The 26,513-nt window shown below is 40.0% G+C and overlaps 1 protein-coding gene across 1 annotated transcript in view; it reads right to left on the bottom strand.

Annotated features, from left to right (window-relative positions):
* tiparp (TCDD-inducible poly(ADP-ribose) polymerase) overlaps positions 1 to 26,031 on the bottom strand; it is a 72,117-nt gene extending 46,086 nt beyond the window's left edge. Inside the window, exons 1-2 of the mRNA XM_034168100.1 lie at positions 25,785 to 26,031; positions 22,041 to 23,093 (exon numbers count right to left, since the gene is read on the bottom strand). Coding sequence (XP_034023991.1) covers positions 22,041 to 23,068 — 1,028 coding nt within the window. The 5' untranslated portion in view covers positions 23,069 to 23,093; positions 25,785 to 26,031. The remainder of the gene's footprint in view (positions 1 to 22,040; positions 23,094 to 25,784) is intronic.
* Positions 26,032 to 26,513: the final 482 nt, after the last annotated feature.

The following is a 26,513-nucleotide window of genomic DNA, read 5'->3' as shown; positions in this document are numbered from 1 at the left end:
CCCTGCCACTTGAAGCATTTTTTTTTAAATGTAGATGTAAATTAATATTCAGACTTTTCAGCTAGTTGACAGAAGGGCTGCACAATATGGCCAAATTATGGTATCATAATTTATCCTCATCCTAAGGTTAGGATACTGTGCCCAGGCCCGGATCCAGACCGGTTTGGACCGATGCAGTTGCATCGGTCAAATTTTTTTACGCATCGTTCGTCATCAATAAAAAAAAAAAAATCTTAATAGTGCCGAACATGTCCCCGCGGTGAACACAGCTTTTTGGTGGTTTTCATGTCAACCTATAGTCCACAAATTATACGGATTTTATCGAGTTTCAGTCATACGGACGTACAAATAAAGTCGGATATTCAGGGTTTGGTCTGCAGCAGGTCTGTAATCAACAGTTTCTGCAGCGCGACTCCACTTTGAAGCCGTGAATCATTGAAGCAATGCTTCAATCCACTATAGCTCGTTGGCTCTTTGATTCGCTGCTCTTCAGAAACGGCAAGTCCGCTTCTTAACCCCTCTCAAAGCCATTAAAATACCGTGAGTCACTTTTGTGTGGATTAAAGTCACTAACTGGGACTCTAGTTGCAGTCAAGAAACGAGAATCGTTCTCCGTTTCGTTGTCACAGCTCCAAACACTCTGCACGGCTCACTGCTGAGACAGAGTCCGGTCGGAATTAATAGCTTCAAAACAAATTTCCGCTTTAAATAAAATGACACCTCTTACAAATGTAATACAGACAAGAAACTACAATCGACAAACGTTTTTTTCCCACCCAAAATGAAACGTGCCATACATCCTGACGTGAAGCACAGCAGCTGCAAAAGTTTAGCTCAGATGTATGGAAAGACATTCATGCCAATAATGTCTGAAAGGAAATGCTTTTGACAAAAACTACAGATTTTGTTTATTCCTATTTATGTCCAGCTGATCAAGGATCCACCATGTAGAGTTTATTAGGTCCAAAGTTTAAGGATCCAGTGACCAATTTCATATTTATTTACTTTAAGACTCAATAAAATGTTCAATTTCAATTCAATTTCAATTTAATTGGCTTATAAAGTGCCAAATCACAACAAAATCTAAATATACTAAAACAAATGCATCACAATTGTACACATATCACAATTGTGATATGTGTACAACTGTGATGTATTTAGTCATGGACATGATGAATATTGTTACCTGCTGGACTGTTTCTAATTTTGATTGGTATCAATGGAAAATGTCTTCTGTGAACTGTCTGTATCTCAATATATTATTATTAAGAATATATGCAGTCATATTTTTATTGATTTTATCATTTAAAAAAAAATCATATATAGATTCAGGTATAATTGAAAGATTTTGGCAATAAATTTGATCCTGTTTACAGTTAATTTTTATTATAGTGTTGTTTTCTAGGACATCATACTTATACAAATAAGAAGTGTTCACTATGGTCCATGAAGTATAATAAATATATTAAAAGACGTGTGACAGTGTATGTTGCACACAAATAAAAGAATGAAGATTATTGAAGAACAAGACGTGTACGATTTCTATTTTATCATTGGGCAAAAATGCATCTGTCAGATTTTCACTCTGGATCCAGCCCTGGTGCCCTCCAAAAATATTGGAACACGGTATTTCACACATTTTAATTTGTTTATGCCATTACAAACATAAGAAATACAAAACAAAATATAAATAATAAAAATGTCCAAAATGATCTTCCTCAAACTCAAACTGAAAGCAAATCTCCAAAACTTGAGAACACCTGTAAATAATAAGTTTTCTTCAGGCAAGTCAGGGGATGGAAACATGAACATTTCCAAGTCACTGAATATGTCTTGGACTTTATTTACATCAACTATGAAGAAATACAAAAGTTTCTTTCACCAAAACATCAAATCTAGGCTTTCATCTCAAATGTACTTTCTGGCAAATTGTAGCTGAACTATCAGGTCTTCTTTTTAAGAAAATCCTCCTCTACACCACTCAATCAGGAAGCTGGATTTTATATTTTTAATTAATTTATATCAATCTGTAGACATTTGCTTTCAGTTTGAGTTTAAGGAAGATAGCTTTAGATTTATTTATTTGTATTTGAAATGGCATAAACAAATTAAACTGTGTGAAACGCCAAGTGTAGTTGAGAAACACTCTGTGGCATGTGTATTTTTAAGTGAAATGCATCACCCTGGTGTCACTCAGAGTGCAAAATTAAGGTTATTTAAGTCCTTGGAAGGGGAGGTGATGGTCTAGTGGTTAAGCATTGGGCTTAAAACCAGAGGCTCCTTGGTTCAAATCCCAGCCTGGCCGGAAAATCACTAATGTCCCTTGGGCAAGGTCCTTAATCCCCTAGTTGCTCCCGGTGTGTAGTGAGCGCCTTGTATGGCAGCATTCTGACATCGGGGTGAATATGAGGCATTATTGCAAAGTACTTTGAGCATCTGATGCAGATGAAAAAGCGCTATATAAATGCAGTCTCTTTACCATTTTCCTTCAGACAGCAAAATTAAGTGGTTATTTAATCAACAGCTGCCTGCTCATTTAAAAATTATTGGAGACAAAAGCATATATAAGCCAACCCGAATTAAAGGAGAAATGTCGCTTTTAACAACCTGGACCTCATTTCTGGCATAAAATACGGTCATTTACTCACTAATATAACTTTGGTGTCATTATTAGTCCATGGTACAAACAACATGTTCAGTTCAAATCTGAGTCAAACATTTTTCTTCTTCTACTAAGGTGGATTAGACCTTTTGCAGTACACAGCCCCAACTACTGGACAGGAGGAATCTAGCAGTCAATGTGACTCACTGATTTCAAAATACAGCTCTTTTAAACCAGACGTGTGGTGCTGTGACATGTCACTCATCTGTGTCCAATCAAATTTCAGGGGAGTCCAGTGCTACACTGGCCTCCACTCTAGCTCCGTCAGAAAGTGTCCAGCATTTGACATTTCCTGTTTCACTGTGGACTCAAAGTTTGGCACTTCCTGTTTCAGTGTGAACTTGCCACTGACTTCCCTTGAGATCCCATGGGATCTCATCTGTCAATCCAGGAAGTGTTTGACATTTGACATTTCCTGTTTCACTGTGGACTCAAAATTGTGTCCACAGCGCTGGACTCAAAATGTGGTACAGGGAGTCCCAAATAGGAAGTTTGGGACCGCTGTGTGGTGCATCACTCATATTAGCAGTTAAATAAAGATAAATATGCAGGGTTTTTCCAATGAGAGCTGCAATGTTGTGCTGGGTTATATTAATTCTATGACAATTAAATATTTACCCATAGATAAAATCAATTATCTGTGAATTAAATGATTTGGTTTGTTACTCTTAGGGGTGAGAATCTTTATGTATCTCACGATTTGATTACAAAACGATTATCCATGCACCTTGGTGTCAACTGCTCACACCGAACACAGAAAAAATTACCCCAAGATATTATGACTTGAAGACAGATTTGACACAAAGTTCACTTGGAGTTACATCAACCTGAGCCAAGCACAGACACGGTCGAGGTGGCTGGGAATCCATGGAGCGTCAGAAAATAAATGACTTTTCCCGACATTTGCCGAATGCTGTGCCTGCTCAAGAGGACTCAGTGCCAAACAAGCATGAGCTACTTGGGGAAATTAGCCAAAGTTCAGCAAGTTATGACCCATTATTGCACAAAATGTTATGAGATTTGTCCAGGTGTGCAAGCTGCTTCTGTGGTGTCATGTGTGCATGCCAGGCAAGACAGCAGGATGAATAAAACAGATTTAACAATTAAAACCAAAAAAAGATGAACCAAAACCCTAAAAGTTCTCTGACTACCACAGGCCAGGGTGTTTCAAAGTGCTGGTGTCACATGCAACTAAAGCCTGGTTCACACAGCAGGATTTTAAAATTGTCTGTAGATTTCCAAAACCTGAGAGACCACACACGTGGAAATAAAAAATTCATAGATCTAACAGTGTTGGTCGTACAGTGTGTGGTGTACAGCCACACGGTAAGGACAACAACACCACACATGAACATTCTCAGTTCAGACACGAAATCTTGCAAAATCTCTCGAGATTAAATGTGACTTCAGAGTAAACAGATGGAGATAGTTTGCGGACTTTCTGGTAAGTCAGAACAGCTGTTTTGATTTTATTTTCTGCTCCGTGTGTCCGTCACTTTGCTTTCTGATTGGCTACACATCACATTCAGCAGGCTGCACGCTTGTTTGTAGTCAGAGGACACAACACGCTGTGATATCGGGCCAAGACAATCCAACATGTTGAATATCCCCGATTTGCGATCGGAGCACCCCTGATGCCCTACCGAGCAGATCAGAGTGCTCTTAACACACCACACACGGCAGGAATATCTGATAAGATTATCTTTACCGTAATCACGATTGTCGGGGCATCTTTAAGATTGTCAGGAGGGGAAGATCAGGTCCGATACCGGCCTAATTATCTTGCCATGTGAACCAGGCTTTACAGAAACTATAATAAATATATAATGATAATAATAATAATGATAAAATATAATAACTAGAATAATCACAACTTAACTATCCACAGAAGGTGGGGTCACTAGGGTAATAACCCCCAGAAAATAGCAAGAGTGAGCGATTTTTCTGTTCATGTACCGTTATTGTGGAACAATCTGCCAGTTACAGATTAGGCACTCAAATTCCACAGAGATTTTTAAAACTAGATTGAAGACTCATTTATTCTCAACTTCCAGCTTACTAGTTTTAAATGTTGCTTCTATTTATTTATTTATTTTTACTTCGTTATATTTTACAGTTGTGTCTGTATGTTATTAAAGTGTTGTTGTTGTTATTATTATTATTATTATTATTATTATTACTAGCATGTTACTTGTGGGGATCCATGGGCTCTAGATTGGGTAGTGCTTAGAAAATAGGTAGCTGACATTTTTCAAGGGTGGTAATACATTATGCAAAGTTTCTATAATGAGTTGGAATGGTGTGTGATTCCAGAATGTAATTATCGAAGTCCATTGTTCAGTGTCTAGATTGGGTAGTGCTTAGAAAATAGGTAGCTGACATTTTTCAAGGGTAGTTATAAATTAAGCAAAGCTTGTACAAAGAGTTGGAATGGTGTGTGAGTCCAGAATATTTTTAGAAGTTTAGACCTCAACAATTTTTAGAAGAAGAACTCAACCCTTTTATTTACTGTTAAATATGTAGCTTTTAAATGTTAATTCACTGTCTTAATGTATTTAAAAATTGTTTAGATTCTTGTTATAATATACAGACATTTATGCAATGCAATAAACACACTATTATTATTAATATTATTATTCATATTCATATTATTATTATTATTTTAGTTTTACTTCTATTCTGTCATTTGATTTTTAAATGGACCACAATGGAAATAAGTGCTTTCACTTTCTTACAAAATTATGTACTTACATTGAAGTTACTAAATAAAATCACACACACACACACACACACACACACCACACACACACACACACACACACACACACACACACACACACACACACACACACACACACACACACACACACACACACACACACACACACACACACACACACACACAGACAGACAGACAGACAGACAGACAGACACTCTCTCATGCATTTAATATATAGATGATTTACCACCCCCTGCTGGATTGGCGTGCAAGTCCAGAATATAAATGTCCACTGTTCAGTGTTGTTAGCTAATATATGTAGGTTCTCTAAAAATATGAGTCCTAACAATGTTCCATTTTGGCAGCGTTCAGATTATTATTATTGTTATTATTATCATCTCTGTGCATCTCTTAAGATTGGTTATTAAAATATTGGGGGAAAAATATAAAAGGAAAACAAGTAGATTAAAGTTAATATGTTGAATCAGATCTGAATTTGCCTCAAATATTTGCCCAAGGAGCACCACAAACATTCATCAAAAACTGTCCTCTGCCTTCCAAGTTATCCCAAAGCAGGTCTGACAAACAGACGTAGTCCCATAACCTCCAGGACTCCTCTGCGGTTCAAAACCAGAATCTCTATCCCTTTCAGGTACTTGGCAGAACCAATAAAAACTGTAAAATTAGTCAGAAAAATCAAACAACGATACAATGTTCAATATTAAAGAAGCAGGTAATAAACAAATAAAAATGTGCCATTTCCACATGTCACATTCTACTTTAACGTATCAGAGACAAGGAACGACCAAGAGAAAGGGAGAGTGTGCGAGACAAAAGAACACGGACGCTCCAACATACAGTCCCGAATAATAAAGACAGGAAGTGTAAGTGTAGAAGGAAAAAAGAGTGATGAAGTGAGGAGTGGAAACAAGAAGGTTGAGCAGACTCTGAGTAATAAGAAGCAAAACGACCCAGACCTCGCCCCACTGATTCATCACAAGGGCAGTGTGACACGTTAGAGCCGCAAACATGCACAGTACACGTTCAACTGATTATCTGACATACAATCAGCACAAGCAAACAAGCTCTCACACATACAACCCTCCTTTTCTTTGATGTGCCAACCACTGCCTTCAAAACTACAGGTGGAGCAACAACAGAAAACACAAGGGGTAGTAGTATGGAATCTCCCACGACGCGCACGCACGCCTTGGTGTCAGGTTGCTATGCCCACTGTGCTTGGTGACTCTTTTATGACATGTAATGACACACACAGTCGACAAGAGTGTCTGTTTTATTGCCTCGCACATATACAAGTTTCATAAAAGCTCCCCCTGGTGAACCCATTTATTACAGGAAACCAATCTAATTATGGCCATTCTGGTTGTAAATAACAAACATCACGCGACACTTCAAATCATTCGACGGGAATAAAAGAAGCAGATGCTTCTTTTACATTTTATTGCCCTCTGAACCGCACACAAATGCAATTTACTTCAGTATAAATCTGCCAAAAAGCAACTGTAGAACTAGGGATTATTACAGTATAACTTCTAGAAGCGATGACTGCGACATTCCTTCTTGCTGCAGAGGTCACAACTAAAGCGGATTAGCCAAACTTCCATTCCTGTTTATCATATGGATGGGATTAACCTGTGCTGTGGATCATACACACATGGGAACAACTCGGCACACAACACGCACTCACATGTGCAAATAATCAGATGCAGATGCACAAAAACGCTTGCATTCTCTGTTGTGTCCACTCCATTCTAAACACACACACACACACACACACACACACACACACACACACACACACACACACACACACACACACACACACACACACACACACACACACACACACACACACACACACACACACACACACACACAGACAAAGACAGCGGCAGGCAAAACAGGCCGCTGTTGCCATACCGACAGCAGAGGTTGTTAAGTCATCTGCTGCTCCTTAGCTCAATTACGATGTTATCATTTGGCTGTGGTAACCACGGTGATGCCTTCATCATCTGTGTGTGAACTATGTGTGCATGAAAGGACAGGCTGGATAGTGTCTTGAAAGCAGGGTGTAATAAGGATCCAAGCAAATGAAGACTGAATAAGCAGAGCGGCGTGAAAACTCCACTGTTTATTGACTTTCGTTTCTCTCTCATGAAGTTCACTCCAGAGACGGGGCTTCGCTCTCACAGTCCCAGACCAAGACAGAGTTTACTCGCTGTCAACATGTCACTGGAAAGCTCTCACTTTAGACATAGTCACATCCACTACACTGGTTCGTTACCCATTTTCAGACTGACTTTCTGCCACAAACAAACACTGAATTAGAAGGCACTCAGAGATCGTATACCTCCACCAAGTTCACTTGTTCCCCATCCTCAAAATGCCATACGAGGGCTGTCCGTAAAGTATAGGTCCTTTTTATTTTTTTCAAAAACTATATGGATTTCATTCATATGTTTTTACGTCAGACATGCTTGCACCCTCGTGCGCATGCGTGAGTTTTTCCACGCCTGTCGGTGACGTCATTCGCCTGTGAGCACTCCTTGTGGGAGGAGTCGTCCAGCCCCTCGTCGGAATTCCTTTGTCTGAGAAGTTGCTGAGAGACTGGCGCTTTGTTTGATCAAAATTTTTTCTAAACCTGTGAGACACATCGAAGTGGACATGGCTCGAAAAATTAAGCTGGTTTTCAGTGAAAATTTTAACAGCTGATGAGAGATTTTGAGGTGATTCTGTCGCTTTAAGGACTTTTCACGGTGCGAGACGTCGCTCAGCGCTCTCAGGCAGCGTCATCAGCCTGTTTCAAGCTTAAAACCTCCACATTTCAGGCTCTATTGATCCAGGACGTCGTGAGAGAACAGAGAAGTTTCAGAAGAAGTCAGTTTCAGCATTTTATCCGGATATTCCACTGTTAAAGGAGATTTTTTTAATGAAAGACGTGCGGACGGGTCCGCGCGTCGGGACGCAGCCGATGCGGAGCGGCGGCACAGGAAGAACACCTCCGTGTTGATAACCATTTGTAAAATCCAGTTGGCTTTTGATGGCTTTCAGTGGAGTGAGTATATGAGAAATTGTTTATCAGCTGGAGATGTTCCAACGTGTCCTCAAGGCTTCCAACAGAGGTGTTTTTCCTGTGGCGGAGCGTCGCGGCGGCTGCGAGCCGACGCTGCAATCTGCCTGCACGTCTTTCATTAAAAAAATCTCCTTTAACAGTGGAATATCCGGATAAAATGCTGAAACCGACTTCTTCTGAAACTTCTCTGTTCTCTCACGACGTCCTGGATCAATAGAGCCTGAAATGTGGAGGTTTTAAGCTTGAAACAGGCTGATGACGCCGCCTGAGAGCGCTGCGCGACGTCTCGCACCGTGAAAAGTCCTTAAAGCGACAGTATCACCTCAAAATCTCTCATCAGCTGTTAAAATTTTCACTGAAGACCAGCTTAATTTTTCGAACCATGTCCACTTCGATGTGTCTCACAGGTTTAGAAAAAATTTTGATCAAACAACGCGCCAGTCTCTCAGCAACTTCTCAGACAAAGGAATTCCGACGAGGGGCTGGACGACTCCTCCCACAAGGAGTGCTCACAGGCGAATGACGTCACCGACAGGCGTGGAAAAACTCACGCATGTGCACGAGGGTTCAAGCATGTCTGACGTAAAAACATATGAATGAAATCCATATAGTTTTTGAAAAAAATAAAAAGGACCTATACTTTACGGACAGACCTCGTATATTCCGGAGTATAAGTCACTGGGGTTTTTTGTTTTACTTTTTTTTGTTTTTCTGGTTTGGGAGGTCCTGCAACTTATATACCCAAACATCATACATTTGTTATTAATAATAATGGCTATTTATACAGGAATTTCTCAGGAATCAAAGCACAAAACAATATAAGCTATAATACTAAAATAATAAATGCCAATAACAAAAAGTACACTACAACAATGCACAAAACCCAAAATTAAGGAGCTGATAATACAGAAAAAAAGTGTGACATATGCCAGTGTAATTTATACTCAGGTACAACTAATTGCTCATAAAAGCTCCATTCACAACTTTTTGAATTCAAAGCTGTCATATCGCTAACATTCTTCAATATCCCAGATCTAGAATATGTTCTGAATCAACAGAAAATTACAAATTATTTTATTATTCATCTGTGGACAAAATGTTATCAAAGTTCATCATTATATGTTCAAATTAAATGTTGCTGAATGCTTAAAATTTCTTCTGGATCCTGACTCCAGATCAAATTTGAAATAAAATAACTAATTTTCCAGGATATTACCCAATTGCTCACCCAAACTAATTGAAATCTGTTGTTTACTTTTAAGCTATCCTGCAAACAGACAAACAAATAAACAGAATGCAGCAGCATATAAAAAAAAGGACCAAATTGCAGTGTAACTACTTTAGATGACACACAAAGCTCAAACCCTATGAACACAGGAATGTTATCTGTTGGAGATGTCATGGGAAAGAAAAAAAAAAAAATCAGTGCAACATTCTCAAGCAGTCACATTAAGGTCAGGCTGAAAGCAGCCTTAAATATATGTAAGCTATAAATATCTCATGGATTCTCCTACTATTACACAAACTTGGTGGCCTGCTGTGCCAAAGCTGGGATGAACCGGGCCCTGAAATCTGTGGAAAGCACACTGTTAAACAAGGATAATAACAAGAGTTAGCAGACATCAACTACCTAGACTGTGGCGGCCCTCAATAGTCTCATAGTGCTTTTCCCCTGGACGGTACCAGCTGAACTCAACTGTAGTCTTCTCTGTTTGCTTTTGGTACCAGGTAGTTCCTTTTCCACTGCTGACTGTAGTAATCCTAACAACATAGCAACATGGCATGAACGTGCCATGATGTCATCTTCAATGTGATATACAAAAGAAGAAGAGCACAACAGACAATAATCAGTTTTAGTTTTTGTGTTATATTACGCTACACAGCCATGTGCACGTGTATAAATTCTGGCTCAATCTGAACCGGCAGTAAGGATCTTAAGAGCCACATTCAAAAACTTTGAATTGTCAGGAATTGTCCGCACTGATGAGGCCCTCTTTGCTGACCTGCAGCAGCCAGAGGAGGACAATAAAGATCCTATGGCCAACCATGGCAAGGTAAGCTGATTATAAGATATTGAGAACGTCTAGCTAGATGCTACATGACAGATAGGGATGGGTATTGATAAGATTTTATCGATATCGGTGCCATTATCGATTCCGCTTATCGATCCAATTCCTTATCAATACCTCTTGTGAATTTTCTGTGTACTAAAAGTAGCCTTTACAGGTATTTTATGTCAACATTTTAAATTGGTCACTGTATCCTTGATCTCTGGACAAACTTTAAATAAAAATAAATAATATCTGTAGTTTTTGTCAAAAGCATTTCCTTTCAGACATTTTGGCATGAATGTCTCTCCATACCTCTGAGCTGAGCTCAGCCGGTTGCTGCATGTGTGTGCAGGACGTCTCATTTTGGGAGGAAAAAATGTTTTGATCGACTGCAGTTTGTTTGTAATACAATGACTGGAAAGGTGTCATTTTATTTAAATGGTGTTTCGCTTTGAATTTATTAATTCCGACTAAACTCTATTGTTCTAACTTGACTCGGCAGAGAGCCGCGCAGCATTTGGAGCTGTGTGAACAGAACGGAGGACGGTTCTCGTTTCTTTCTCTCAACAAGACAGAAGTCCCAGTTAGTGACTTTAATCCGCACAAAAGTGACTCACAATTGACATATTCAGAGATGAAAGTGGTGAAAAACAAAAAAGCTGAAACTCAAAATTACCCCCCAACACCACCTGCACAAAAATGTTTGAATTCTATGAGCTCTGAAATGCAATCTGGGACTATTCCAGACAATAAATTACAGTGAGTGTAGCATCTATTTTGGTGAGAAAAAACCCAACTTTCCTTATTCAAATTCATTCCAGTAGTATTTGTCCTTACTAGGATGCAGCAGTTTTCTGCAGCACAGGCTGCAGTATTGTTCTTAGCCTCTGATCTGATCGATCATACAGCAGACAGCGTTGATCAAGTCAGCTGTGCATCTGCCTCCGTGATGCTCGTCGCCCGCGTGCCTCCTCCCCAGATGGCCAGGCGATCACAGCGGCCTCGCCAAGACAAACAATTTATTATTATTATTATTGTGCCTTGGGGCAACTGTTTGTTGTGATTTGGCGCTATATAAGAAAAAAGTTGATTGATTGATTGATTATCACTATTGTTGATTTTATATGAGGATTTTCTTAAAAAGGAGACCTGAAAGTTGAGCTACAATTTGCCATAAGGTGTATCTACAACCCCAATTCCAATGAAGTTATTGTTTTTGTGCAAATATTTGCTCATTTTGAAATGGATGCCTGCGACACGTTTCAAAAAAGCTGGGACAGTGGTATGTTTATCACTGTGTTACATCACCTTTCCTTCTAACAACACTCAATAAGTGTTTGGGAACTGAGGACACTAACTGTTGAAGCTTTGTAGGTGGAATTCTTTCCCATTCTTGCTTGATGTACAACTTCAGTTGTTCAACAGTCCGGAGTCTCCGCTGTCATATTTTGCGCTTCATAATGCGCCACACATTTTCAATGGGCGACAGGTCTGGACTGTAGGCAGGTCAGTCTAGTACCCGCACTCTTTTACTGCGAAGCCACGCTGTTGTAACACATGGAGAATGTGGCTTGGCATTGTCTTGAAGAAATAAGCAGGGATGTCCCTGAAAAAGACGTTGCTTGGATGGCAGCATGTGTTGCTCCAAAACCTGGATGTACCTTTCAGCATTGATGGTGCCATCACAGATGTGTAAGTTGCCCATGCCATGGGCACTAACACACCCCCATACCATCACAGATGCTGGCTTTTGAACTTTGCGCTGGTAACAATCTGGATGGTCTTGTTCCTCTTTTGTCCAGAGGACACGATGTCCATGATTTTCAAAAACAATTTGAAATGTGGACTCATCAGACCACTGCACACTTTTCCACTTTGCATCTGTCCATTTCAAATGAACTTGGGCCCAGAGAAGGCGGCGGTGTTTCTGGATGTTGTTGATGTATGGCTTTCATTTTGCATGGTAAAGTTTTAACTTGCACTTGGGGTCTATTAGAGGTCTATTAGACAATAAACCGACCCTTTTATTTATTTTTTTTAACTATATGGATTTGAATGACGTGCGATTCCACCAATCATGCTTGAACCCTCGTGCGCATGTGTGAGTTTTTTCATGCGTGTCGGTGACGTCATTTCCCTGTGGGCAGGCCTTGAGTGAGATGTGGTCCCGCCCTCTCGGCTGAATTCCTTTGTTTCACACGCTGCTCCAGATGGCGCGCGTTGCTTTATCAAAATTTTTTCTGGACCTGTGAGGAATATCCAAGTGGATACTATTCGAGAAATTAAGCTGGTTTTCGGTGAAAAGTTTAACGGCTGATGAGAGATTATGGGGTGTTTCTGATGGTGTAAGGACTTCCCACGGAGCAGGACGTCCTGCAGCGCTTCCAGGCGCCGTCGTCGGCCTGTTTCGACCTGAAAACATCCTAATTTAAGGCTTAATTCACCCAGGACGTCGTGAGAGAACAGAGAAGATTCAGAAGAGGCCGGCATGAGGACTTTATGCGGACATTCCACTATTTAAGGACATTTTTTAATGAAAGACGTGCGCGCAAATTCGCAGTCGTTTCCGTGACGACTCGGCAAATCTGTGTGCGCTGCGACAGGAAAAACACCTCCGTGTTGAAAACCATTTGTAAAATTCAGGTGGCTTTTGATGACTTTCAACAAGTGAGTAACTGAGAAATTGTTTAACAGCTTGGGCATGTTCCAACTTGCCCGTTAAGGTTTCTAACGGAGGTGTTTTTCCTGTCGCAAACCCCCCGCAGTCGGGTCCGGCCCGACATGCGACTCTGCCCGCACGTTCTTTCATTACAAAATGTCCGTTAACAATGGAATGTCCGAATAAACTCCTCATGCCGACTTCTTCTGAAAGTTCTCTGACGACTTCCTGGGTCAACAGAGCCTGAAATGTGGAAGTTTTCAACTTGAAACGGCGAGACGCTGCCGCCTCGAAGCACAGATCGCCGTCAGGCGCCATGGGCCGTCCTTACGGCAACACTACCAGACCAAAATCTCTCATCAGTCGTTAAAATTTTTACCGAAAACCAGCTGAATTTATCGAATGGTGTCCACTCAGTTGTGCCTTACAGTTTTGAAAAAATTTTGATCAAACAAAGCAGCAGTCTCTGAGCCATTCCTAAACAATGAAAAAATCGACGAGAGGGTGGGCCACTCCTCACTCAAAGTCTGCCCACAGGCGAATGACGTAACCGACAGGCGTGAAAAAACTCTCGCATGCCCACGAGGGTTCAAGCATGTCTGATGTAATCATACGTGATTCAAATCCATATGGTTTTTGAAAAAAATAAGGTCGGATACTTTTCTAATAGACCTCGTAGATGTAGCGACAAACTGTGTTAACTGACAATGGTTTTCTGAAGTGTTCCTGAGCCCGGTAAGATCCTTTAATGTAGTGCCGCCTGAGGGATCGAAGGTCACAGGCATTCAATGTTGGTTTTCGGCTTTGCCGCTTACGTGTAGAAAGTTCTCCAAATTCTCTGAATCTTCTGATTATATTATGGACTGTAGATGATGGAACCCCTAAATTCCTTGCAGTTGAATGTTGAGAAACACTGTTCTTAAACTGCTGGACTATTTTTCATGCAGTTGTTCACAAAGTGGTGAGCCTCGCCCCATCTTTGCTTGTGAATGGCTGAGCCTTTTGGGGATGCTCCTTTTATACCCAATCATGAGTGTCCTCAGTTCCCAAACACTTACTGAGTGTTGTTACAAGGAAAGGTGATGTAACACAGTGGTAAACATACCACTGTCCCAACTTTTTTGAAACGTGTTGCAGGCATCCATTTCAAAATGAGCAAATATTTGCACAAAAACAATAAAGTTTATCAGTTTGAACATTAAATATCTTGTCTTTGTGGTATATTCAATTGAATATAGGTTGAAGAGGAATTGCAAATCATTGTATTCTGTTTTTATTTACATTTCACACAACGTCCCAACTTATGGAATTGGGGTTGTACGATGAAAGCCTAGATTTGATGTTTTGATGAAAGAATTAAGTACTTTATTTTTGACAGCCTTATTTTTATAGACTTAAAGAGTAAAAAACAGCACTCTTTCTCTCTGCCTGACTTCTTGTCTCTCTCTCTCTGTCTGTCTCCCTGACTCTCTGTCTTTCTCTCGCACACATTTTAAGCAACAATTCAGTTAATTTTTTGGAAAACCTGTGCTCGACGAACAGACAATTTGAACCCGCGAGCCGAGCAGAAATTTGCCACTAACTGTAGCTAGAACACTGTGGAAGAGAGCTCTCTCAAACAGCCCAGCAGCTTCAAAAACCTCCCCTCCTCCTGCTCGGCAGTAAACAATCAGAGAGCAAACAACAGCAGTCAAGAGGATTCACAGTGGCTCTTCTCTGGTATCGGAAAATGTTGCGGGTTGGATCAGTATTTTCCGATAAGTGAACTGCGTTGGTATGAGAACCTGATACCGATCCGGAATCGGATCGGTCCTATCCCTAAATCCAGCACGCAGGTGCCTCTGTGTTGAAGACCACATCAGCTGGACAAGGCAACAGATGGTTACTTTTGAGAGGTGAGGATGGACTCGTAGCCTGCCTGGGTGGTTACCACCCAGGACCAAAAGCAGTTCTGTAATGTGGTGAATATGGTACCATGAAGCACCAGTGCATACTCCCAGCCCTGACCTGAATAGTTATCAAGCTCACAATGTGGGTCACAAAGACACAAAAAGGGGGAAAAGCATCATGACATAGCCAATATGGGGGTAATAAATCTGAAGGAGTTTTATCATACAGAACAGCCTTTGTGAGGATGGAATCAAGCAAAATGTCAGACTACACACGACAGACTTAGAGATATAAAATGTTACTAGAGCACCACGCTTGTAGAGCGCAAACCTCCACCAACACTAATTTCCAATTCCACATTTTTACCTTGGAAAAAATTTTAAGTAGACTAAGTTTGATCCGCAATAAGGATCAGATGTGGATAGAACTTAGTCTATTCACTGAGAGTGCCAGTTTGCACCTCACTGTCACAAATGAGACTGATTGAGGCACTTTTGATTGTGATATAATTCAAAATGTACACCAAATGGGCTTTTCACTATTAAATTCAAATGTCCGTAAAATCCACAATCCCGATCAGATCTGGATCAAACTTTCTCAGGTGATAGTGAGTGTCATCTGCACCTCACTTTCAAATATGAGAGTGATTGGTTTGGTTAAGATATAATGTAAAATATACATTAAATGGGGTTTTCGCCAAGTACCAATGCGGATCTATCCGCTGTGGCGGCCCCGAACAAAACAACAGGAGCAGCCAAATGGACAGCATACATTAAATGGGGTTTTCAATGTTAAATTTAAATGACCACAAAATCTGTAACTTTGTCAGTCGATAAAGGATACCATCCTACATAACACTCTCAAATATGAAAGAAATTTGATCATTTGACAGTTATGAATTTCTGGAAATTCATTGAATGTTAAAGGGTAGGGATTTTTCCAATATTTTTTCCTGACTTTGACTTTTGACCTATGACCTTGAAAAATGAATGAATTCTTGCCGATCAGGATATGAATCCTCTGTAAAAATTTCATGACGATATATGGACAATTGTAGGTTCCAGGCTGTTCATAAACAGATAAACAAACAGAAGTGAAAACACAAGCTCTGCCCAACTCTGTTGGCAGAGGTAAACATAATGACTTGTCATAATGATGATGTACTAGCTAAATTACGCTGACATTTAAGAGTCTCTACTGTTCAAGTCAAGTGAACCAGATGGTCCTGTCTGACTGTGTAACACATTCAAAAGGCCTCTGAGGAATTTGGGTTGACACCACCAGGTGCATATCCTGTTTGTGAAGTAGTAATATGCACTTTGCATAGTTTCAGCTGAAAACACAACTATTCAAACACAAACACATCTGTGTACGCACACGCATTCCTCTGTGTGCATTATCCACGCAGACATAAGGACAACAAAAGCCGTGTCATGTGATGTTGATGACTAGGCCTCTGCATTCCTACATTTACCCAGTTTAGACAGTAAGGTGACAAATAATTTACTTATTACTGTAATCCACATGATGTCACACTTGTACACTTAACAGGAATAAGATGTGACACAACACATTCAGCACACAAAGACTGTTTTTGTGTTTTGAAGTTATGATGCATTCTCAAAAATTGATAATGTCTAATAGAGAAAAAGGTACCAAAAATAGAAATGGAATGATCCGCACCACCATAGCGCTCCCATACAAAAAAGTATCTTTGAATAAAGCTTTTTGTATGGGAGCGCTATGGTGGTGCGGATCATTCCATTTCTATTTTTGGTACAATTTTTCTTGATCCAGCACGCCTTTTATGCCTTTTGGATGTGCGTGTCCTTGCTGTAACAGAAAATGTACTGGAAGACGTATTTGTTAACGGAGAGTTGAATCCTACTGGGTTCAATTCCACATCAGACAGACAACTTACTTAGGTGCCCTTGAGCAAGGTCCTTAATCCCACGTTTTGTCCATATCAAGGCAATTATCAGTTCTGTTTATCTGTCCAGTTCTTTATAGGTTCCCTTATCAATGCCAGACTGATTTTTTCTGTGGGAAAATGTTGGCCTATACATGTTTTGTGGACCACTGCAGCTGTTTTCCTTGTTGCTAGATGCAGAAATTGGCACCATGACATCAGATGTGGCATCAAACAGATTTTTGCCACATGGAACTGCCATAAAACTATGCAGACATTGATAAAAAGAACTGACAGCATTCTCAACTGGAACCAATTCTCAATTCCCATCCTTATTTAGCATTACATCACTTTCCTTTATTAGGGAGACTTGTAATGACAGAGGACTCCATGGCTGAGGTTGCACATGTACTATGTGCAGCATACTGCCAGTTTTTCTTCAGTTAAAACAACTGGAACACACACAGATTTACCACACAGCACCACACTGTTTGTATTTCTTAATTACTGATGGAGGTTCAGTAAAGACATATTCAGTGACTAGGAAATGTTCATGTATCCATCCCATGACTTGTATAAAGAAAACCTGATGTGTAAGTGATGATTTCCTATAAATTCATCAAAGGGTGCCATAAAACATGTTATTGGCACCATACACATTGTATTTTTATTTCACTTTATGAAAGCATTCCATTTTGTTGTTGCTGCCCAATAACGTTTGCCTTTAAAAACAATATATATATATATATATATATATATATATATATATATATATATATATATATATATATATATATATATGTGTGTGTGTGTGTGTGTATGTGTGTGTGTGAGTGTATTTATAAAAATTGGGTTGTTTGCATTTATTTCTGAACATATTGTAAAAGGTTTACTTAAAATATAAGGGTGTCAATAATCCTGATTAGAACCATACAAGCGAATGACAATGCAAGCATGTGGTTCAGCAAACTGTTCATGCTTTTTTCATGTTACTCCACCAGGGCTTGCCAAATGATTGCATGCATGTGTGAGAGAGTGAAAGAGAGATTTATCTCTGTCTTCTAAAAGATGTGCGTGAGAGCACTGCAAGCCAACGAGCTCCTCTATGCAGAGGATTTGTGCGAGCATCTGCATGCCAAGCAGTGTGTATGTGCATGTGAGGTTGTGTGCAGGGGAAGCAGAGAGTGTGCAAGAAAGAAAATGCCAAGTGCATCTGTGTCAGTGACCACACAAAGGCAGCTAAGGGTCATGGAAGTTCACAGCTTTCTGCCATTTGTGCTGTGGACTGAGGTCGAGCCAATCATATGTCTGGCTTTGGAAACAGTGGAATACACAAAAGAGATCATCTATGGACATGAAGACAAATAGCAGTTACCTCCAATACTGACTTAAAGTCTGGTTTATAAAGCGAGAATATATCTCCCTATTTCTTTATATCCTAAATATATCTTACCTATATCTTTATATCCTATATCTTCCTGTATTTATATAGTCAAATTATTGACTATTTCTAAGGATGAACGGAAATTGTGGCTGTCCCGATCAATGTTTTTTCTTCCTCGTCATGATCCTAATCAGAATCATTTAATATTAAGTATCTGCTAATAACAAATCTCAAGCCAACACTTGCATTTACCTTGATATTACACTTATATAGATCAAACAAACAAAAACTAGCTTCTATTTAAGCTGTTTCTTAATGTATTTATGTGTTTTTACAAAGCAAAGTAAAAAAAAGTGTTTTTTTTTTTATATGGCTCTTATCAATACTATGTGGTGCTGCATTGTAGAAGTAAAACTAGAACACTCAAGATTACTATAATCAGAGTTTAGCTAGCATTGTGAGGTTTCATTTGCTTTTCTTGAGTCATGCAGTGTGACATCAAATTTATCTTCATAAATGTTTTAGCGCCATTTCAGATCTTTGTACCTACTGAATTATTTCTACAAAAACAACAGCAGCAGCAACAAACCTCTAAATCTTCAAATCCTCACTTATGTGAAGCAAAATCCAGAAGGTTTACATTCATGCTGAAAAACATATGGATCTAAACAATTAATTTTAGCGTTATTAATGAATCAGATTAGATTAGATTATATTAGACAGAACTTAATTAATCCCTTGGGAAGACTCCCTCAGGGAAATTGAGGTTCCAGCAGCATTGTATAGCAGCATACAGGGTAAGAAGCACATTGAGTATCAAAAGTAAAAGTAAAAAACAATTTGCAAATACAAATATAACTAAAAACTATACAGTTGTATGCAAAGGTTTGGGCACCCCTGATGATTTCTATGATTTTCCTTTCTAAATCATTGGTTGTTTTGATCAGAAATTTCAGTTAAATATATCATATAGCAGACAAACACAGTGATGCAAATGGCCACCTTAAATACCCTTTCTCATGATTGGATTCACCTGTGTAAGGAGGTCAAGGGTCAATGAGCTTACCAAACCAATTTTGTGTTCCAATAATTAGTACTAAATGACAAGGGTGCCTAAATTTATGCACCTGCCTAATTTTGTTTAAATAATTATTGTGCACTTTCTGTAAATACTAGAAACTTCATTTCACTTCTCAAATACCAGTGTGTTTGTCTGCTATATGATATATTTAATTGAAATTTCTGATCCAGACAACCAATGATTTATAAAGGAAAATCATGAAAATTATCAGGGGTGCCCAAACGTTTGCATACAACTGTACATACCAGAAATACTGCTCACTACTGGTTTACTGGTTACTACTCCTCCCCCTGAGTGAGGAGTTTTTCGGTCTGTTGGTCCTGCACTTGGGAAGGAGCAGTCTATGGCTGAAGAGGCTCCTCTCATTTCTGATGACGGTGTGCAGAGGGTGACTGGCAGTTAGGAAGATGTGGGAATGGACTGGATGTCTGCCAGGGTGGCTGCCATCCTGGATGTTGGATTGTGGTGTTGTGGATGCGGTAAAGTGCAGCACCAGTACATGCACTCAGACTTGAGTTGACTTGAATGAATCAGTTAGAATTTTCAATTCTAATGTCTGTGTTGACATTAGAATAGAACTAGACTGAAAAAACAAACTTATTACAAACTCTATGTAACTTCCACCACATCTGCTTCTACTTTCCCTCATGCAGGTGATAAGATGATTCCTTGCAACAAGCCCAGACATGCCCAGCAGGTGGCAGACAGGTAGAAGTGTATCACATTAGCAAAACAAAATTGCTTTGTGGATTGGTGCATCAAAGTTCCCCAAATTTTACAATTAGTTTGCGCTCACTGTACAACCTAGATGTACAAGATACCAACAATTCTTGTTTTTCAATAAATAAATAAATAGGACAAACAGTTTATTCATGCATTCACGCACTGCATGCTAAAGCTTTTCCAAAGCCTACAAACTGACATACTAGCTCAAATAATTTGATGCAAACCAAATATAAAGCATAAACAATAACACAAAGAATTTTCCAGGCAAATACACGAGGGCCAGGAAGACATGCTTATGTCCCAATATGATACCATCACAATACCAGTGTGCCTGTTTGATAAGTATTGTGGTTTTCTTTTTTGTTTTAGAAGTGTGATTCTTATAAGTTTGCAATTTCATATTACAATATATTGTGAGTTTTATTTGCTTTTTTACAACACAAGACCATATGAGAAAAAGTTGAATAATAAACTTTCATTCATTTTCTACCCGCTTCAGCCTGATTTATGCTTCTGCAACTCTGTAACTCTGAGACCACCCAATGACGTCAACATGGATGTGACCCTTTCGAAGTTCTCCATCATGTTGGTTGCTGTTGTAATACAATTTACCATTGGAAAAGTAGGGGGTGCGACATGGAGAACAAGGCAAGGACTTTCTTTCTGCCTGCACCACTCTTCCTGGTCATTTTTTTTTTCTTTTTCTGGATCAATTCATACCCCAACGAGCTCTACTTCTTTATACAATCATCAACCTCCAAATCAACGTTCACGTGCAATCTCCCTCCTTGAATTGCAGGTCATTTGAGTGTCTTTGTCCTTGTTTGACTCTGTGTTGTAAAGTTGGTCATATTTGCAGACTTTTCTACCAAACGTTCCTCTACTTGATCCATGATCGAAATGTAATCGGTGTGCACACTGCAACAACTTTTTGCTTACATCTGCTTATGAATTTTATCATATCTTACGCTGCATCTTCTGGTAATTTGTAAAACCCAGAATGAGTCCATGTTTTAGATCTAAAAAGCAATTCTGCAAGTCATACAATCATTGGTCTCTCACTGTCTAACATGATTTATTTATTTATTTGTATGTGTGTGTCTCTCCTTGACGTGGAGGTGACACCACATAATACTCAGATTAGGTCTACAACCAATACACTGCACCCTATGCTTAATAAAAGTGGAACTACATTCTTTCCACCTCATCTACAAGCAAATGAATTTAAATTAGATCTATTCTGGACTTTAAAAAAAGGTTTGGTAGTAAAATTAACAATAACTGCAATATCTTATTGATCCCCCCCACCCCTCCCCACACACACACCTACAAACACACAGTAATAATAAGACCAAAATAAAACACCAATAAAGCATACATATTTTTGTAATCAAACACACACACAGAGTTATCTAGTTCCACCTATCATGAATATAAAAAACAGCTGTGTGTCACAAAGCTTGCAGTTTGTCATGGTGGTGAAGCTATAGAGGAAACTGAAGCAGGGCCACTGTTACCAAAACACCTACCCAGAATTGACTTATCACTCATAAGCAGCATATCAGCTTACTGCACCATTGTTGCTATATAACAAATGCCAATCACTTCACAACAGTGTGCTTACCACATTCACCTATGATTTACACAAGTATGCAATGCACCGTTCAACTCTGTCAACACTAATGGCACCTTTGTTGGAACATTTGTACTTTTGAACGCTTGAGGAATTTCATTAAAAATTTCTATGACAGTATTCCTTTATTAAACTTATGTAAAGACAGCAAACAAGTATGTAAAAGTATACTCAAAACAAGCGGCTTAAAGATGATGTGTTCTGCAGGTAAATAGAACAGTAATATACTTACTGAAATTTAAGTGTGACATGTTCGTTGTCCGGGTTGCAGTACAGTCTCTCCAGATGTTCCTGGGATTCATCTGCTATGCTCTGCCACGTCTGACTGCTGCTTTTGTGAATCTGCCAGTGGTAGGGCAGTATGGTGTGGTGGTGGGCACAGTCGTTGCCATAAACACACTGACCTTGGAGAAAATCCACACAAATGTTCACAGAATCTGACTGGTGAGTATGATACTGAAGCTGGGTCAGAAGCTCAAAAACCATGTCCAGAGAGGCCTCTTCACTTTTATCCTGAAACAACTCTGCTTTGTCAGACTGGGAGGTCTGGAGCAGGAAGGGAAGGGGGTCCAGGACGCCAGTGCAGTCTTTCACTGTAATGCTTTTAGCCTCAGAGGTTAAGAGGACATCACTTTTGGTGCCTCCCTCCTGGTGAGATGGCTGGGGTGCAACTAATGGAGGTATATCACTGTCAGCAGGAGTCACTGTCATTGTGTTTCCAGCTGGTATGAGGCCTGGTTTCAGCTGAAAGCAGTGGCTGTCAGGAGTAGGATTAGTGATCTTAGGTCTCTCACCATGACACTCTGTCTCCTCCAGTTCCGCAGTAGTATCAGCTATTTCCACATCTCCCTCTCGGGTTATCAACCCCGGTAGACCAGTCCCACCTGTGCTATTGTCTCCTGCTCCCGGGTCTTTCAGACAAACCTGGTTCATGCAGTTCTGTTTCACCACAGCTGCTGCACACAGGTTACCAGGAGTCGGGCCTGGCTGGCTTCTGGGAACGAATACCCCATCCCCTGAGACGAGCGCATCTGTACTCAGCAGAGTGGTCAGTATCGGTTCCTCCAGGGCACGATGGAGGCACTTGGCATCTAATTTCCTCTGTTTCTTCTTGAAATAAGGCTTCACCAGAGGTATTTTTCCTGAAAGTCCCACAATCTGTTGCGCTGTGAAATCTTCCCCTTCATCCATATTTAAACTCATATCCAGGGAGATCTCAGCGGGTACGCCGTCAGCAGGAATGTCAAAAGTTTTATCCATGTTCGCCTCCTAAATCCCAACAATCCTGAGGGAAAGTGAAACAGACAGAGAGGTAGTCATTAAGGAAAACACCTAAAATCCTGCTGTGTTCATTTCCAACATGATATCACCTTGCACATAAAGTAATGGTCAGACATGTGGAAGCACAACCCCACCTCCAAACCAAAATCACACATTAATGTTTTGCTAAGTTTTGACCAAATTTTAATCTTCCTGAGTGTTTCAGACAGTACGAGTGAAAATACAAGAATGACAAATGATGAGCCTCTTCAAGCTAAGGTATATAAAATATCAGACATGGATATAGATCCAGAACCAAGGAGATTCCTTACAGCTAGATCTACGGAAAACTGCTCAAAACTGTAAAGTCAAATGGCCACAGACCAAAGTGACAAAGAGGAAGTTTGTTAATGGCAGGGGTTAGGATCAGATAACAGAGGTGAGAATTGGATCATCGTTTTTAGTCACAGATCAGATTTTCCAGGTCAGAAAAAAATAGGGGTGAGAGTGCAGTGACCTCAGTGAATTCCCAGCCACGTTGGCTCCTCGTACTCTTGGTTCAGTGAGCTCAGGATGGCATGAGGAAAATACTGTCCTCAACTCCTCATGTTTCGGAGTGATTCCTTCCGTGTTTGGACCCTGACGTGTGCTGAGCCTGCACCAGGCTGCCTCGAGCTGAGACAAGTATCAGGCATCAAAGGCTGAACGCACAACTGCTTTAAAATCACGTCAACTATGTATCAGGATTTCCACACTCAATACTTTAAAAAACACTTACACACTCTCTTTTAAAACATTAAAATTTGCAATTTATCCACTGTTCATATGCACCAAACCTTAGTAGGTGGTCTGTGTGGATCACAGATCAACTATGATCTATGACACCACCACTTAATGGGTATTGCTGTTCTAGATTAGTCATTTTGATCTGCTTCCGTCTGGCCATCAGGATAGGCCAGACTGTATTAGAAGCCAATACCAGCAGGCCGCTTCCTCTTCAACCCTGGAAGCAGAACCCTGAATATGTTTTGCTGTATGTGGTAGAACTCCTGTTGTGTTTGTGCAAACGCTGAGCCAGAAGAACAGCTGCCATCATATTACCCTTTCACTCTAATAATTACAACCTATGTTACATATAGTACTTAAACCATAATTATACTGCACATCATTGTGTTGATTTTGGCTCATTTTCCCCAATAGTGCAGCAGATAACCAAAACAATCATTCAGTTTGTGATAAAAGCACGAAATTTGGCACACATATTCTAAATGAACTAATGTTTATTTTCAGATATGGAGACATCCTGGAGCTGACCTCTAATGAGCTACAGGGGTCAATAAAGAATTACACAGGGGTCAAAATTTAAAAATTCTCCAATCATGTTGAAAACTATACCACACTATTTATGTGATCATAAGGATTCCAAAAAGGTATAGTTTGGACTATCCATGAATGTTCTGTAGTTATGGGGTAAAAACAGCAAAACTGGTGACAAAGGTCTGTTTCAGTTTGTACAGGGGAGAAAAGTTATAGTTACTTCAATTTTGTTAAAAAGTGATGCAAATTATTGGTTGAGCGAATAGGCTTAATAGTTTTGACTGTGTTGAATGCTTGGTCTCAAAGTAAAGGTCAAACAAGGTCGACGTCCATTGGATTCTATGACGTGACATATGTTACCCCATAACATGATAACTAAGCATGACAGATGGTGCAAAGTATTCCTTTTTAAAATGCTATTAATGCAACCAATAATTTGCACCTTTTTTTTTTTTTTTTTACCAAAAGTGGAGCAACTTTTGACCCCTGTACAAACTGAAACTGACATTTGTCACCAGTTTTGCTGTTTTTACCCCATAACTCCAGAACATTCAGTCACAGATAGTCCAAACTATACCTTTTTGGAATCTTTATGATCAGACATATAATGTGGTATAGTTTTCAACATGATTGGAGCATTTTTAAATTGAATTTAAATTTTTAAATTTTTAAATTCTTTATTGACCCCTGTACCTCATGAGAGATCAGCTCCAGGATGGCTCCATATCTGAACATTAGTTAATTTAGAATATGTGTGCAAAATTGCATGCTTTTATCACAAACTGAACGATTTTTACGGAAATATTAACTCAGCTGCATCACTACAATAAACGACCCTTCTGAATACTCGGTGTTTAAAGAAAAATGCTGAAAACTGCCTTTCTTTTTCCTAGAAAGGGGTTCATCCACCGTTTGCTGAAAGAGGAAGCAGCCACTGATAAAGATCTGAACATAAAACGTTTACAACCTCGAAAAGGGGAGAAAAAAAGCCTTCATAATAATGGTCTGGCACTCTCCTATAAGAAGACCAGAATCTGATCTTTGACTAATAACTTTATACTAATTAATCACAGCGATGACGAGCTTCCTTCTCCATAAAAAAAGATCGACTTGTGATTTTATTCGCCTTCGCTTCCAGCTGCGTCTCGGAGCTGAAGCGATAACATCATCGCTGCAACAAAAAGCCTCTCTCTCCTTCTCTCTCGGGACTGTGTATTTTGATGACGGGAGTCCGATACCCGCTATGCTGCCCGAGACATTCTGCACGTAGGCTACAGACACACGCACGCACACACGAACCCTGCTTCCAGTAAATAAATAAAACAAACGCTGACTGTCACAAGAAACACGGCCGCACACGGTGGACTGCAGTTTTCCGACAAGACAAAAGCCTACATACCTGCGCCACGAAGTCCGCCTGTCCGCCGCCGCGCTCGACACTCTTCGGAGGGTAAAATCCAGCGAGAACATCGGTGGAGCTCCGCGTCCAAATGCGCTGAAATATCTGTGTCTGGAGTGTAAAATCCGAGGCCGGATAACGTCGTCCGTGTGCTGGAGCTCCCACGCTCTGCGTCTATTTCATTCTGCGTGTCGCCGCCTTTGTGCTGTTGTTCTGACGGAGAACCGAGTTGAGCTGCTGCTGCTGCTGCAGCGACAGACGCTCTGAGTCCGCACTGCTCCCGGCTCAGCGAGGCCACGCCCCGCAACCTGCTCGGGGGCGGGGCCTAGAGAGAGAGCGAGAGCGCGAGGGAGAAAGAGAGAGAACACGAGTCGTCGTGGAGGAAATTGCCTTCTTCCGCCAGAAGAGGGCGCGCATTGCTCATTTGGACATGACGTCATCACTCCACTCTGAACGTGTTCAAAGTTAATTTGGCATTGTATGTTATTTTTGTATTTTGTATCATGAACTGAGTGTTAGAATTAAATATAACGTCATGCTAAAATATCCCGTATGTACATAAAAAACAGGAAAGAGAATGTGACCGTTTGGCCTCTTAAAATAGGTGAAGGTTAGAGGCAAAGCTATATTCACTGTTAAATAAGTATAACAGTGAATATAGTTTTGCCTATTTGACTGTTTGACCCTTTTACGTCTTACAGAAGTGTTTTTTTTTTCCTTTTCCTTGTT

Source organism: Thalassophryne amazonica, chromosome 4 (assembly GCF_902500255.1).
Source record: "Thalassophryne amazonica chromosome 4, fThaAma1.1, whole genome shotgun sequence".
Lineage (NCBI taxonomy): Eukaryota > Metazoa > Chordata > Actinopteri > Batrachoidiformes > Batrachoididae > Thalassophryne > Thalassophryne amazonica.
This window is presented reverse-complemented; position numbering and strand designations above follow the sequence as displayed.